At 40.5% G+C, this 14,142-nt stretch overlaps 1 protein-coding gene across 2 annotated transcripts in view; it reads right to left on the bottom strand.

Annotated features, from left to right (window-relative positions):
• LOC143484636 (uncharacterized) overlaps positions 1 to 14,142 on the bottom strand; it is a 328,223-nt gene that overhangs the window by 235,833 nt on the left and 78,248 nt on the right. The window contains exons 10-12 of one of the 2 annotated variants that reach the window (XM_076983472.1): positions 13,584 to 13,754; positions 8,179 to 8,352; positions 4,698 to 4,871 (exon numbers count right to left, since the gene is read on the bottom strand). In XM_076983472.1, coding sequence (XP_076839587.1) covers positions 4,698 to 4,871; positions 8,179 to 8,352; positions 13,584 to 13,754 — 519 coding nt within the window. The remainder of the gene's footprint in view (positions 1 to 4,697; positions 4,872 to 8,178; positions 8,353 to 13,583; positions 13,755 to 14,142) is intronic. The other variant, XM_076983469.1, reaches the window with a different exon arrangement.

The raw sequence follows: 14,142 nt of genomic DNA, 5'->3' as shown, positions 1-14,142 counted from the left end.
TCTTAACCGCAACAACCCCATTAAACTAAAGCCTTCAACAATATTAAATACATCAGCATTAACTACCCCAATGGCAATAGCCCCTCAACAGTAATTACCCCACCATAGGTAAATACCCCTCAACAAAATTTCCACATCTAAACAAGCTTTTAACAGAAACTACACAGTAATCTTAATAGCCATCAACAACAATAACCCCAACAGGTCAATAACCCCTCAATATCAACTACCCCACAGCCAATTACCCCTCAGCAGTAATTACCCCAATCACCTAAACTACCCCTTAACCGCAACATAATCTAACAATGATAACATTAAAACAACCTTTAACATTAGGTCGTCAACATTCAAAACAACGTTTCAGCTGCTTTGCAAGCCAACATAAAGTTTGTTCACAAACTTTGCCTATCTAGTTGAAGATTACTGTCTGGACTTTCTTTTTCTAACAGAGACTTGGCTTGATAGCAATGGAGCAATAGTGCTAAATGAAGCTTCACCTCCCGACTTTAACTATATTTATGTCTCCAGGGTAAATAAGAGAGGTGGTGGTGTTGCATGTTTATACCATAAAGCATTCCGCTGTAAGCAGATCTCATTAGGGGAACATCCTACGTTTGAATATCTGGCAGTACAACTCAACAGTACTTATTCAGTTCTTTTGATTGTTATCTATCATCCTCCCAGACTACATGCAGATTTTCTTGAAGATTTTGAAGAAATGCTTTCAAGGATTTTAATTGATTTTGATTATGTTTTAATTGCTGGGGATTTTAATATTCACATGGATATATCCACAAATCCAATCACTACAGAATTCATGAGGATGCTTAACTCTTTTGATCTCATACAGCATGTATCAGGCCCAACTCATAAGCATGGCCACATTTTAGATTTGATCATTTCTAAACGTATAGAGGTTAATAATACTGAAATTACTGATGTTGCAATCTCTGACCATTTTGGTGTATTTTTCAACATGTCATTATCTACTAGAACACTCAGTGAAAGCGCACAATAACCAAGCGTTATCTCAGTGATGGCAGTGCCGTGGCCTTCACAGACATGATACAGTCCCTCCCTCCCCTCTCAGAAAATGGGAATGAGCTAGTTGAAACATTCACATACAGAGTTAGGAACTGTATTGATGCTGTGGCACCAAAGGTAACTAAAATTATCTCTGGTAAAACTAAGATGCCCTGGAGAAACACTCCATCCATTGTAAAATTTAGGCAAGATTGTAGGCAGGCTGAGAGACGTTGGCGAAAGTCAAAATTGCAAGTACATTTTGATATTTATAAAACAACATTGCAGAATTACAACAGTGAAGTGAAATCAGCAAGGAAAAACTATTTCTCTACCTTAATCAATTCATCCAATAATAACTTAGCTGTCTTGTTCAGAAGCATAGATCAGTTAGTAAACCCCACCTCCTGTGTCTTCTGTGAGACTGTGTCTTCTGTGAGACTGTTTCAGTTGAAAAATGTGAGGAGTTTGCTATATTTTTTAGGGACAAGATTACTAGTATAAGGCAGAACATAGCAACAAGCACTAATAGACCATCAACCCTTATATCAGTTACTCAGCCTAACTTTAATATGTCTTATTTCCAAGACGTTGACATGGTAACACTACTTGATGTGATCTCATCACTAAAATCCTCTACTTATGAACTGGACCTTTTACCAACATGCTTTTTCAAGCAGGTTCTGAGCTCATTAGCAAATGAAGTTCTAACGATTGTTAATCAGTCTCTGCAATTGGGTGAATTCCCTAAAATTCTTAAAACTGCAATGGTTAAACCACTATCAAAGAACAGAAATCTTGATCCCACAAATCTTAATAATTATCGACCTATATCTAACCTTTCCTTTCTTAGCAAAGTAATTGAAAAAGTAGTGTCAATCCAGTTGAATGACTATGTCAAAGTAAATCAAATAAATGACACTTTTCAATCTGGTTTCAGAGCTCTCCACAGCACTGAAACAGCCCTAGTTAAGGTAGTAAATGACTTGAGATTGAATAAGGATGCAGGCAAACTCTCAGTCCTTTTTCTGCTAGATTTAAGCGCCGCTTTTGACACCGTTGATCATGAAATACTTCTTGATCGACTACAGAGCTGGGTAGGCCTTAGTGGCTTAGTCTTAGACTGGTTTAGATCATACCTAACTGGGCGTGATTACTATGTAGCATTAGGTACCTCTTCCTCCACACATCAAAAAATAACTTATGGCGTCCCCCAAGGATCAATTCTTGGGCCGTTACTATTCAACCTATATATGCTTCTGTTACCACACATCATTAATTAACATGGTATTAGTTATCATCAATATGCAGATGACACTCAACTTTATATTTCGCCAGAACCTAAAGCCCTAAAATCAATTTGCTCATTGTTTGACTGCATAGATGATATACAGACATGGATGTCTGACAATTTTCTGCAGTTAAATAAACAGAAGACAGAGGTTCTTGTTCTTGGCAGTGATTCACAAAGGAATGATGTCCAGACTTATTTAAATCAAATGAATCTGAATGCCAGACAATGTGTTAAGAACCTGGGCGTCACCTTTGATAATGAGCTCAGCTTCAAATCACACATCATGACTACATGCAAAACAGCTTACTTTCATCTTCGAAACATCGCTAAGGTACGAGATATGCTCTCTCCTGCTGACAGTGAAAAACTTGTCCATGCATTTATCACATCAAGGCTAGATTATTGTAACGCTGTTCTATCTGCTCTTCCAAAGAGCTCTATTTCGCACCTACAGCGAGTTCAGAACGCGGCTGCAAGGGTTCTGACCCGCAGGAGAAAGAGAGATCATATTACACCTGCACTCCACTCACTGCACTGGTTACCTGTCAGCTTTAGAATAGACTTTAAGGTTCTAGTCATGGTTTTTAAATGTCTTCATGGTCTTGCCCCTCTTTACCTGAGTGAAATGATGGTTAGATATGTTCCAGTCAGGTCTCTCAGGTCTTCAAACAGTAATCTACTGGTGATTCCTAAAAGTCGATTAAAGATTGGCGAGGGTGCTTTTAGCCACTAAGGCCCAAAGCTCTGGAATTCTCTTCCTGAAGAGCTCAGAGGCATTTCATCCCTGCATAGTTTTAAGACCAGTCTCAAAACATTCCTGTTTAGATCCGCTTTTAGTTAAGAAACTCTATTTTAATAGTTTTATCTTATTTACTTTACTTTTTATTATCTTATTTACTTTACTTTTTTACTTTTTATGTTATTTTAATGTTTTTATCTTTAATTTCTTTTAACATTTTCTTTTTGTCTTTTTGTCTTATCTCCTTTTAATGTTTCTTTTTATTTATACTGTAAAGCACTTTGAGTTACATGTATGTATGAAAGGTGCTATACAAATAAAGATTATTATTATTATTATTATTATTATTAAATCATTACAGTCATGCCAGTTATGTCAGTCATATCAGTCATGTTTATTTTGTTTGTCATGGCAGTGATGTCATTCCAGTCATGCCAGTCATATCAGTTATGTCAGTCATGTCAGTCATGTAATGCCAGGCTTTGCAGACTACATTCATACTTTGACTCCACGGACAGTCATGTTAGGCGTGCTAGGTGTGCAAGGAGTGAATTAACAAAACATAGTCTCTGGCTCCCTCAATCTCTCTCTCTGTAATATACAGGCCCAATCATGTTTAGACACATGCAGGCCTTCCTATATTGTTCACATAGATGCAGCCCTAGCCAGATGTGCTATTTCTGTGTCTCCCTTTCTGACACACGCAGATGTCATCACACACTATCTGTAGAGCACACACTGGCCAAACCCAAACAGCTTCTTTTCACTTTTAGGTCTAAAGGACCTTTTGGGCTTCCCGCCTATCGCCGCTTGCGGCTATATTTGTATATTCAATATGTTCTTTTTCATTGATGTGTCTGTAGTTGTATTACATGGTTGTTGTCTTTAGTCTAGTTTATCTATGTTTTTGTTAATTGTAGATTTTTTTTACAATTAACTTTTGTAAAAAAAGTTAATTTTATTTTTATTTTTGTTCATAATAAAATTCATAAAAGCTCACATTTGTGTCCAGCCTCTGAGTCACCCAAGTTACATCATCAACTTTAGGAGATTTATTTATTTTCAGACAAACATCTGAATCATTGTGGTCAGTAAATGTTGTGCTACTGTCTGTGTTTGTTCTGTGATTACATTGAGGCCCTGAACACACACACACACAGGTGAAATGACACAACTGTAAAGTTCCTCCATCACACGGTGGATCTCCCACAACACAAAGTCCTCACCCTGCTGTCCAGACAGCTGCTGTCTCTGTTTTAAAGAGTCCAGGCTCCTCCCCCTGATGACACACACCTGTCCATCATGATGGGGAGCAGGACCCAACCAGTCAGGCAGGAGGACTGTAGCTCCACCCTCTGGCCTACACAGCTCCACCCACTAACACTGTCACACTCACTATAACACACTGCAGTACAGTTCACTATAACACTGACTCCCCAACTCACCCTAAAACCAAACACTAGACAACAAAGACGCTACAAACATATCACTGCACAGCAGTCTACAAACAGGATGAATTATTAATAGGGAGACCAGTCAGAAATACATAAGAAACAGATGATTATGGCCTTCAGTAGTTTGGTTACTCATGAACCCTAGGACACACACACACACACACACACACACACACAATAATGTTACCTGAGTGTGTCCAGTCTGCAGTGTGGATCCTCCAGTCTAGCAGAGAGCAGCTTCACTCCTGACTCTCCTGGGTGGTTGTAGGTCAGATCCAGTTCTTTCAGGTGTGAGGGGTTTGAGCTCAGAGCTGAAGCCAGTGAAGAACAACCTTCCTGTGTGACCAGACAACCAGACAATCTGCAGAAAGAATGGAAAGAGGGAGAGAGAAAGAGAGAGAGAGAGAGAGAGAGAGAGAGAGAGAGAGAGAGAGTTTGTTCACAGATCAGTCTGCATGGAGCAGCTAGAGAGGCTGGGAACTGTAGTGAAGGTTCCTCCACTCTCATCTCCAAGATGGCGTCCTCCGTGCAGACGGCTTTGTTCACTCTTCTCCACATCACTGCTGTTTGTGTTTATTTGAGCTCTTATGTTTATTCTCACCCTTCAGAACTCTAGTGCACTATTAACCTACATCAGAAGGACCTAAAACTGGACTTACACTGTGTGATATCAGTGGTCTACTCTCCTTCACGGCCCACGTTGCTAACACAACACGATCATGCAGATTCGCCCTTCACATTAACATTCGGAGGATTCGGCCATTTCTCTCTAGGGAGGCCACTCAGGTCCTTGTCCAGTCCCTTGTCATCTCAAGACTGGACTACTGCAACTCCCTCCTGGCTGGTCTTCCTATGCATGCCATCAAACCCCTGCAACTGATCCAGAACGCTGCAGCTCGGCTGGTCTTCAACCTTTCCAAGTTCAGCCATGTCACTTCCTTGCTGTACTCCCTCCACTGGCTTCCGGTAGCTGCCCGCATCAAATATAAAACCCTGGTGCTGGCCTACAAAGCAAAGAATAATCCAGCTCCTCCTTACTTGATGGCCATGGTAAAACCCAGAAGCATACCTAGAGCCCTCCGCGCCTCAAGTATGACTCGTCTTGAGCCTCCATCATCCAGGACACATGGGAGACAAGCATCCAGACTTTTCTCTGTCCTGGCTCCAAGGTGGTGGAATGAACTTCCCTTGTGTGTCCGAACATCGGAGTCACTTGCTGTCTTCAGACGCCGACTGAAGACCCACCTCTTTCAAGTGCACTTTACGTAATTATGCTTAGTCTATTGTGCTTTATCGTCTCTTTCCTCAGGTGTTTGTTACAGGTATTGCTTACTATCTTTTTCTCAGGTATTGTGCATAATTGGGTTATAGGAATTGCTTACTGTCCTTTTCCTCAAGTGATGTGTATATTCAGGTATAATAATGACTTGGCATAATTGTTGGGTATCATATGACTTTCGTCTAGTGGTTTTTCCAGCTTAGAGTACCTTGTGTTCAGGACTATCTATACTACCTTGGAGATTTCAAGCAACTACGTAGCACTTTTGTAAGTTGCTCTGGATAAGAGCGTCTGCTAAATACCATAAATGTAAATGTCTAATAAGACTGTCATGTGTGTCATCTACGTACATGCAGGGCTACATGGCAGCAACAGTCCACCTCTAAATACAATAACTACTGTCACATTATATACCTGCTGTATTATTGTACTCTACCACTTTACCACTCTAGCATTTATATTTAATGACTACTTAATATCTTAATCTTAATCCCTGAGTGGAGAGTTTAGATTAAAGTTGTAAAGTGCATGTGCAAACAGTTCTTCACATTAAAGTTCCTGATGGAGTGAATGGGGTCAGTTTGTGGAGGTAGTTCATTGTCCTGATGGGGTGAATGAGGGGCAGTTTGTGGAGGGAGTTAACTGTCCTGATGGGGTGAATGGGGGACAGTTTGTGGAGGGAGTTAATTGCCCTGATGGGGTGAATGGGGGCAGTTTGTGGAGGGAGTTCATTGTCCTGATGGTCTGAGGACAGAAACTGTTGTACAGTCTGGAGGATGTTGCCCAGATGCTCTGCAGCTCCTACCAGAGGGTGGAGCACAAAGAGGTGGTGAGATGGGTGAGAGGGTCCAGCATGATGGTGGAGGCCTTTCTGACACATCCACCTTTATAAACATCTACTAGGGTGAGAGTGGGGCTCCCATGATCCTCTCTGAGTCCCTGGTTAGCTGCTCCATGTCCTGTCTGTACAGTGTGTCGTTATTGGTGATCAGACTGACTGTAGTGTCATCTGTGAATGTTGTGATGTGATTGGGCTGAATGTGTCAGTGCAGTTATGTGTGAGTAATGTGAACAGGAGAGGTGTGAGCACACAGTCATGTGTGAGTATTGTGAACAGGAGAGGTGTGAGCACACAGTCGTGTGTGAGTAATGTGAACAGAAGAGGTGTGAACACACAGTCATGTGTGAGTAATGTGAACAGGAGAGGTGTGAACACACAGTCATGTGTGAGTAATGTGAACAGGAGAAGTGTGAACACAGTCATGTGTGAGTAATGTGAACAGGAGAGGTGTGAACACACAGTCATGTGTGAGTAATGTGAACAGGAGAGGTGTGAGCACACAGTCATGTGTGAGTAATGTGAACAGGAGAGGTGTGAACACACAGTCATGTGTGAGTAATGTGAACAGGAGAGGTGTGAACACACAGTCATGTGTGAGTAATGTGAACAGGAGAGGTGTGAACACACAGTCATGTGTGAGTAATGTGAACAGGAGAGGTGTGAACACACAGTCATGTGTGAGTAATGTGAACAGGAGAGGTGTGAGCACACAGTCATGTGTGAGTAATGTGAACAGGAGAGGTTTGAACACACAGTCATGTGTGAGTAATGTGAACAGGAGAGGTGTGAACACACAGTCATGTGTGAGTAATGTGAACAGTAGAGGTGTGAACACACAGTCATGTGTGAGTAATGTGAACAGGAGAGGTGTGAACACACAGTCATGTGTGAGTAATGTGAACAGGAGAGGTGTGAGCACACAGTCATGTGTGAGTAATGTGAACAGGAGAGGTGTGAACACAGTCATGTGTGAGTAATGTGAACAGGAGAGGTGTGAGCACACAGTCATGTGTGAGTAATGTGAACAGGAGAGGTGTGAACACACAGTCATGTGTGAGTAATGTGAACAGGAGAGGTGTGAACACACAGTCATGTGTGAGTATTGTGAACAGGAGAGGTGTGAACACACAGTCCTGGGGGAGACGCTGCTCAGTGTGATGCTGCTGGATGTTCTGTTCTCTGTTCTCACTGACTGTGGTGTGTGTGTAAGAAGGTACAGTACACAGCTGCAGAGTGGTGTGTGGAGGCCCAGAGTGACCAGCTTCTCTGTGAGCTGTTGTGTAATGATGGTATTGAAAGTGGAGCTGATGTAGATAAACATCCTGACGTGTCTTTGTTCTCTAGATGTGTGAGAGTCACGTGTAGTTCACTGGATACAGCGTCCTCACCAGATCTATTTACATTATATGATTATTGAAGGGGATCAAAGTAGGAGGCAGGAGGGTCTAATATGCTGCATGACTGAACTATCAAAACATTTCATGGTGATGGAGGTCAGAGCTACAGGACCAACCAAGAAGAATCTCTGTTGAATATAACAAATCTCACCTGAGTGTCTCCAGTTTACAGTGTGAACTATTCAGTCCAGCAGAGAGCTGCTCCACTCCTGAATTGTTCAGGTCGTTGTTACTAAGGTCCAGTTCCTTCAGGAGGGAGTTTGCCAGTTGCAAAACTGATGCCAGATTTTCACAAGTCTTTCCCCCAAGATTACAGAGAGCCAGACTGCAAGTAGATACAAAAGATATTACTATACACTCTACAGCAGACACAACAGATATTACAATATAGACATTAGTTTTTATTAATGATCATGCTGCTAATTTTTATAACTTTTAGATATCGTGTTTGGAGAACACAACTACATAATAAAAATGACTATACACAAAATGACCACCAGGTGTCAGTGTTTGTCATTAACCCATGTGGTTGCAGGAGTGTCTCTATGGAGGTAATAAACCCAGTTCTCAAGGGGGTAATACAGGATAAACCAGAGCGTCTTTTAACCTCTGCTAATATCTTCTGACTAACTGACTACTTCACTGTTACTAAGTGTGATCACATGTGAGGTGTGTAAATGTAAAAATCTTAAATAGTATATTGTAAAAATGGTCATTGATGAATATTTCAGAGTAACGTTGAAGGTTCATTTTGAGTCATACAAACACTACATCAAGTAGGTGTAGCCCCTCTATAGGGGGTGTGGTGCAGTTTCCTGCAGTCGTGGGTTTGGGTCTCCCCAGTTAAAATGGTGGCTCTCGATTTAGATGAACTCACCCACTAGTACTTTCCTCTCACTACTATGATGATATAAACTCCTGATATGTGACACTCAGTGAGTGAAGACCAACACAACGTACTCTAAACACAAACCTACATTATAAACCACATTAACATTAATCAGATTAATCAACTCACATATTATTTGTATGTCCTACCACATTTTTACTCCTTATTCCACACTAATGATCAGAATGATCACCACACCTCCACCTCCTCTAATATTCTAATCAAACGCTGCGGGTCTGGTGGGGTCCTCTGTCCTTACACTCATTAATCTGAACCAGTTAAATATCTGACACAACTGAACTTGTTAGTCTCTCCTCGTCCTGCCGTGGGTGGTGAACGCCGGTTCACTCAGGGAATCATCCCACATCCCCGGTAGATCGGTGCTGCTACTGAGTGGTGGACCAACACTCGCGAGGCGGTAGTTGCACACTGACCCTGCTGAGGGTCTAACTCATCATGTGGTCCGTCCACGACACGGTTGACACTACTGAAACGTGAAAAAATAAGTCCGCATTGCCGTAAAGATGGAGCAGTCTAAGCCAGGGTCTAAACAAACTACGAAACGTAAAGGTGGTGCTGAAAAGCTGCAGAGGTGACTCACTGAGTGAACAATGTAGGTTTCAGTAGCTTTCCAGTTGTTTTTCCCCTGTATTTTGTCAGGGTCAAGTTGTTAAGTTATTTTGTTATGCCACTATGTGGCTTTGTATTCATATTATTGCTGGAAGTAATATTGTCCATATGACAATAAAAGCTGTCATATACACTATGTGCCATGTATAGATTCATATACAGTATATACACACACATATATGATATAGTGGGCCAGTCTGTCAGGAACTCCCGGGCCACTTTTTCTCCCCAGTCCGCCCCTGGACAGACTGCACATGTAACGGTGTTGGGTCATTCTACAAAAATGTCCACTTTTGACATATGGAAAAACTTGAAAATAAATATATTTTTCTAGACTTTAAAATTATACTACATTATTACTGTACTAAGTGGCTATAAGAACATACATAAGGTACACCTAAACAGCTTTTTGCCTTTTTTGTACATTTATTTGAAGATTTCATGTACCATGTATTTGTCACTGGTGTTACCTGAAATTATTTTGAATAAAATCAACTTTTATTAAATAATATTTCTCAACTTCTGTTGCACATGCAATCACAGTAACTGTACAATATATTTTATGTTTGTTACAACTGTGTTTGAACAATATTTCTTTAGTTTTGTAACCATGTATTTACTTTAAAAAGGAAAATGTTATTGAAAACAGTTAAGATGAAGTAAAAATTAAATGTTGTAAATGTGAACTCTTGAGTAGAGTAAATATGAACTAATTCAAAATCCCTACCATGACAAATTTGACATGTTTTTATGTGATGTTCCCGAAAGTGCACACGGTGACACCAGTGACATAATGAGACACCAGTGACATCCATAAGACTTCCATGGAGTCCTTAACACTAACGAGGCATTTTCTTTGATAATTTACTTGCAAAATGTGCTATTTATGTTGTTCTATGGAACTGGTGCTTTAATTTCAATCTGTAAACATATATAAATACAATGTAAATACTCTGGGTCACCCCTAGTGAGGACTAATTTGCTTGTGCTCAGAGCCATTAAGGGTGATCAGCCAATGGATGCTCCAAGTGACCAGGTGTTCATTAATGGGGGGAACATAAAGAGACGTTAGATATTGGTGTTGTGTAAGTTTGAAGAAAGCTAGACAGCCAGAACGTCACTTTAAATAAAACATGGAGCAGAGTGCGCGGCATCTGCGGGGCAGTCATGGCCTGGTGGTAGGGAACTGGTCTTGTGAGCGGAGGGTCGTGGGTTCAATTCAATTCTTGGCATGCATGCATTTTACTTGCACACTTCCTTCCTCCACCTGAAGAATGATGCCAGGGTAAGGGGTGTTATCGTACTGGACAACACACCACTGACCACAGTTATGAGGTCCAATGACAGTGGGCCTGAACTGATTGCTGGGATGACTGATTGATTCCGGTACAAGGACAACTTCCTGTAATGAGTAGCATGGACAATCAATTCCATCTGTTCCGGTCCTAGATCTCGCCCTGCACCTTTACTGGTGACCCCTCCATTCTTTACACTGCACTCTCTTACTTCTTTCAGTAAGCTCACTTATTCTCTTCCTCTTTCCTGTTTCGATGTCTCTGACATAGCTCTCTATACTTTTTTGAAGGTATTCCTGCCTGCGTTGAGGGTCAGCATCCCTGCAATCTCTGTACCTCCTCTGCTTCTCAGCTGCACTCAGCTTAGCCATAGCTGTCCAAAGCAGGATTATCAGTAACACAAAATGTTATTAACTTAAAATCTAAATATAATATAATATGCAAATCAACTTTAAAAAAGCTTTGAATAAAGACTATTTACGCATGGGCATCATAGTCACTGGAGTTACCTATCAGGATTGTAACACCAGTGACAGTAACACCAGTGACAAATGTTATAAAAAACCAATTTTACAAAATGCCTGCCACAGGGAATCAAACCACATGTTGACAGTCATGAACTAATCACTGAATTATGTATAAATTAATCCATTTTTATTATTCTATGTTAATTTTCCAAAGATTAAAGTAGGGCATACCAGTGACACTGCACTGAAGCTTCAAAGGAAATCTGAGGGTAGATGATAAAATTAATAAAAAATGAAATATGACATTGAACTTACAATGTGTCTGTCTTCATTGATCTTCAGAGAGGAAGCAAAATGACTTCCTGTGATGTCATCAGCATGGCTTTGTATATTAAAATAATAGTATTTTGTCATACGGTAACACCAGTGACATGAATATAGGGGACGTACACATTTATTATGTATTTTATTATATTTATTTGCAATATTGTATTTTTAAATATTTTGTGATATATTGGACATATATATATATATTGGATATATATATGGACACATAACTGCAGTTGAGTTAATAAAGTATATGTTTTCCATTAAGAAATAAAGCCCTTAGTTTCCCAGCATGACAGTGAGGACAGGCATTTTTGGGCATACTTGGAAAAACACTAAAGTGGGTGAAAAGAAAAGCTGGTTCAAAAGTGGTTCAAAAAGGTATAATTGTTCAAATATCATGTTGTTTTGTCTTAAAATGTAAAAAAAATCCCTAAATTTGAGGTGTTTTAAAATGCAACTGCCCTGTGAAGTCTAGGGACAGAAAAGTGGACATTTCTGTAGAATGACCCTGTTAGGAAATTGTTAAATAAATCCTGCATAAATGGGTTGAGACTTTTATTTAGTTATTGGACTATACGATTTTGCATTGTGGTTTTTCTGCAGCGGGAAGAGAATTCCATTGCTGCAGGTATGTGGGATAATCGTGGGTCTGAGAAAAGTTATTAAAAGCCATATTTGCACTATTTTGTAAGTCTTAGATCTAACATCAATTTATCATAATATGTAAGATCATCTATAAATTGCATTTGTGTGATGTTTTACTTAGTAATGTCACTGTTATCTCGTTTTGAATTTTTTTGTTGGCCTTAATGTGTTCGTATTGGAAAGTGCAATTTATAATGAGGCATTTGCTTTGTTTAGACGGACTCCACATTTAAATCCACTCTAAATGTCATTTTATCAACCCATGTGCAGGTAATTGATTATATTTGTGTTTTAAGTTGTCTGCATTTCGTATGTTTTATGTGCACCTCGTGGTTCCACTAGCATGTGCGATCCAGAGCGTGACTAGCCTGTCCACCTGCAGTACCAGTGGAGGCCACAGAGTGTACTTTTCGTTCGTATATGTATATAAATTTAAAAAATGGATGAAGCAGTGTTTTGTGCGAGAAGCAGCGGGAAGAGAATTCAAATGCTGTAGGTGCACTCCACATTTAATTCCGCTCTAAATATAATTTTATCAACCCATGTTCAGGGAATAAATGGCTTCACCCAATTGAGCATCCTCATCATTTGCAACAGTACAACGCAGACTGGTAACACACACAGGTGTAGTAATTGAACACAGATTTATACCTTCAGTTTACAGAGTTGACTCTGTTCTAGTACAACTCCCCCAGGTCATTTGTGCAAGTGTGGTGTAGTGCAGTGTTTTGTGACATATAACGTTTAATGTATCCACTCCTGCCAGATGGGGGTGAGGGTCATTTTCTGTTTTGGGGTGTTTTCTCTTGGTGTTGTCTAGTCAGACAGCAGGACATCACACTGTGTTATGAAGATATGTTTGGGGAGAAGCTAGTGTTGGGTTTGCTCATCATTGAGGCTCTGGTCCCCATGGAGAAAGAGATGGCATATTTGTTATGTTACTTTTTATAATAGTGGTGGCAGGAATGCTCTCTCTCTCTCTCTCTCTCTCTCTCTCTCTCAAACACACACACACACACACACACACACACACACACACACACACACTCCAACTAAGGTTGGCTGCTGCCTGGTAGATTGACTAAAATATCACCATCTGAAGATAAATGTCTCCTACACTTACATTTTGGCTAGATAGGGAGATTGAGTGCAGCCATTTATTAAAATAGGTCAAGATCACTAAAATTATTAATGCCTGTAAATATGTAAAGAAGAAGACATACTGACCTTTATAAAATTTCCTTACAGTGCCTTCACAGATTAACATGTCCATTCAAGAATGAATTCACAGAAATCTCACCTGAGTGTCTCCAGTTTACAGTGTGAACTCTTCAGTCCATCAGAGAGCTGCTCCACTCCTGAATCCTGCAGGTTGTTGTTATTAAGGTCCAGATGTTTCAGGGAGTTTTCTCTTTGTAGAGCTGATGTGAGAGATTTGCAAGACTCCACAGTGAGATGACAGCCAGCTAGTCTGCAAATGAGGAGTAAATAAAATAGTTCAGTTCAGTTAAAACAGAAGATTTGAATTGGAAAAAAAAAAGTTAAATGTGCCATATTTTGTCAATTGTGATTTTTACACCCCAATCGAAATTTGTCCTCCGCTTTTAACCCATCTGTGCAGTCAGAACACACACACACACACACACTAGTGATTACTAGGGGGCTGTGGATCACACGTGCCCAGAGCGGTGGGCAGCCCTAGCCCGGCGCCCGGGGAGCAGTTGGGGTTAGGTGCCTTGCTCAAGAGCACCTCAGTCATGGCCTGTCTGGGAATCGAACCCACAACCCTCCGGTCACAAGCCCAGTTCCCTAACCGCCAGGCCATGACTGCCCCAAATCACACAGAAAGAGTGAAAAGT

This window comes from Brachyhypopomus gauderio, chromosome 20 (genome assembly GCF_052324685.1).
Source record: "Brachyhypopomus gauderio isolate BG-103 chromosome 20, BGAUD_0.2, whole genome shotgun sequence".
NCBI classification, from domain to species: domain Eukaryota; kingdom Metazoa; phylum Chordata; class Actinopteri; order Gymnotiformes; family Hypopomidae; genus Brachyhypopomus; species Brachyhypopomus gauderio.
Note: the sequence above shows the minus strand (reverse complement) of the source record. Positions and strands in the feature narration are given on the sequence as shown.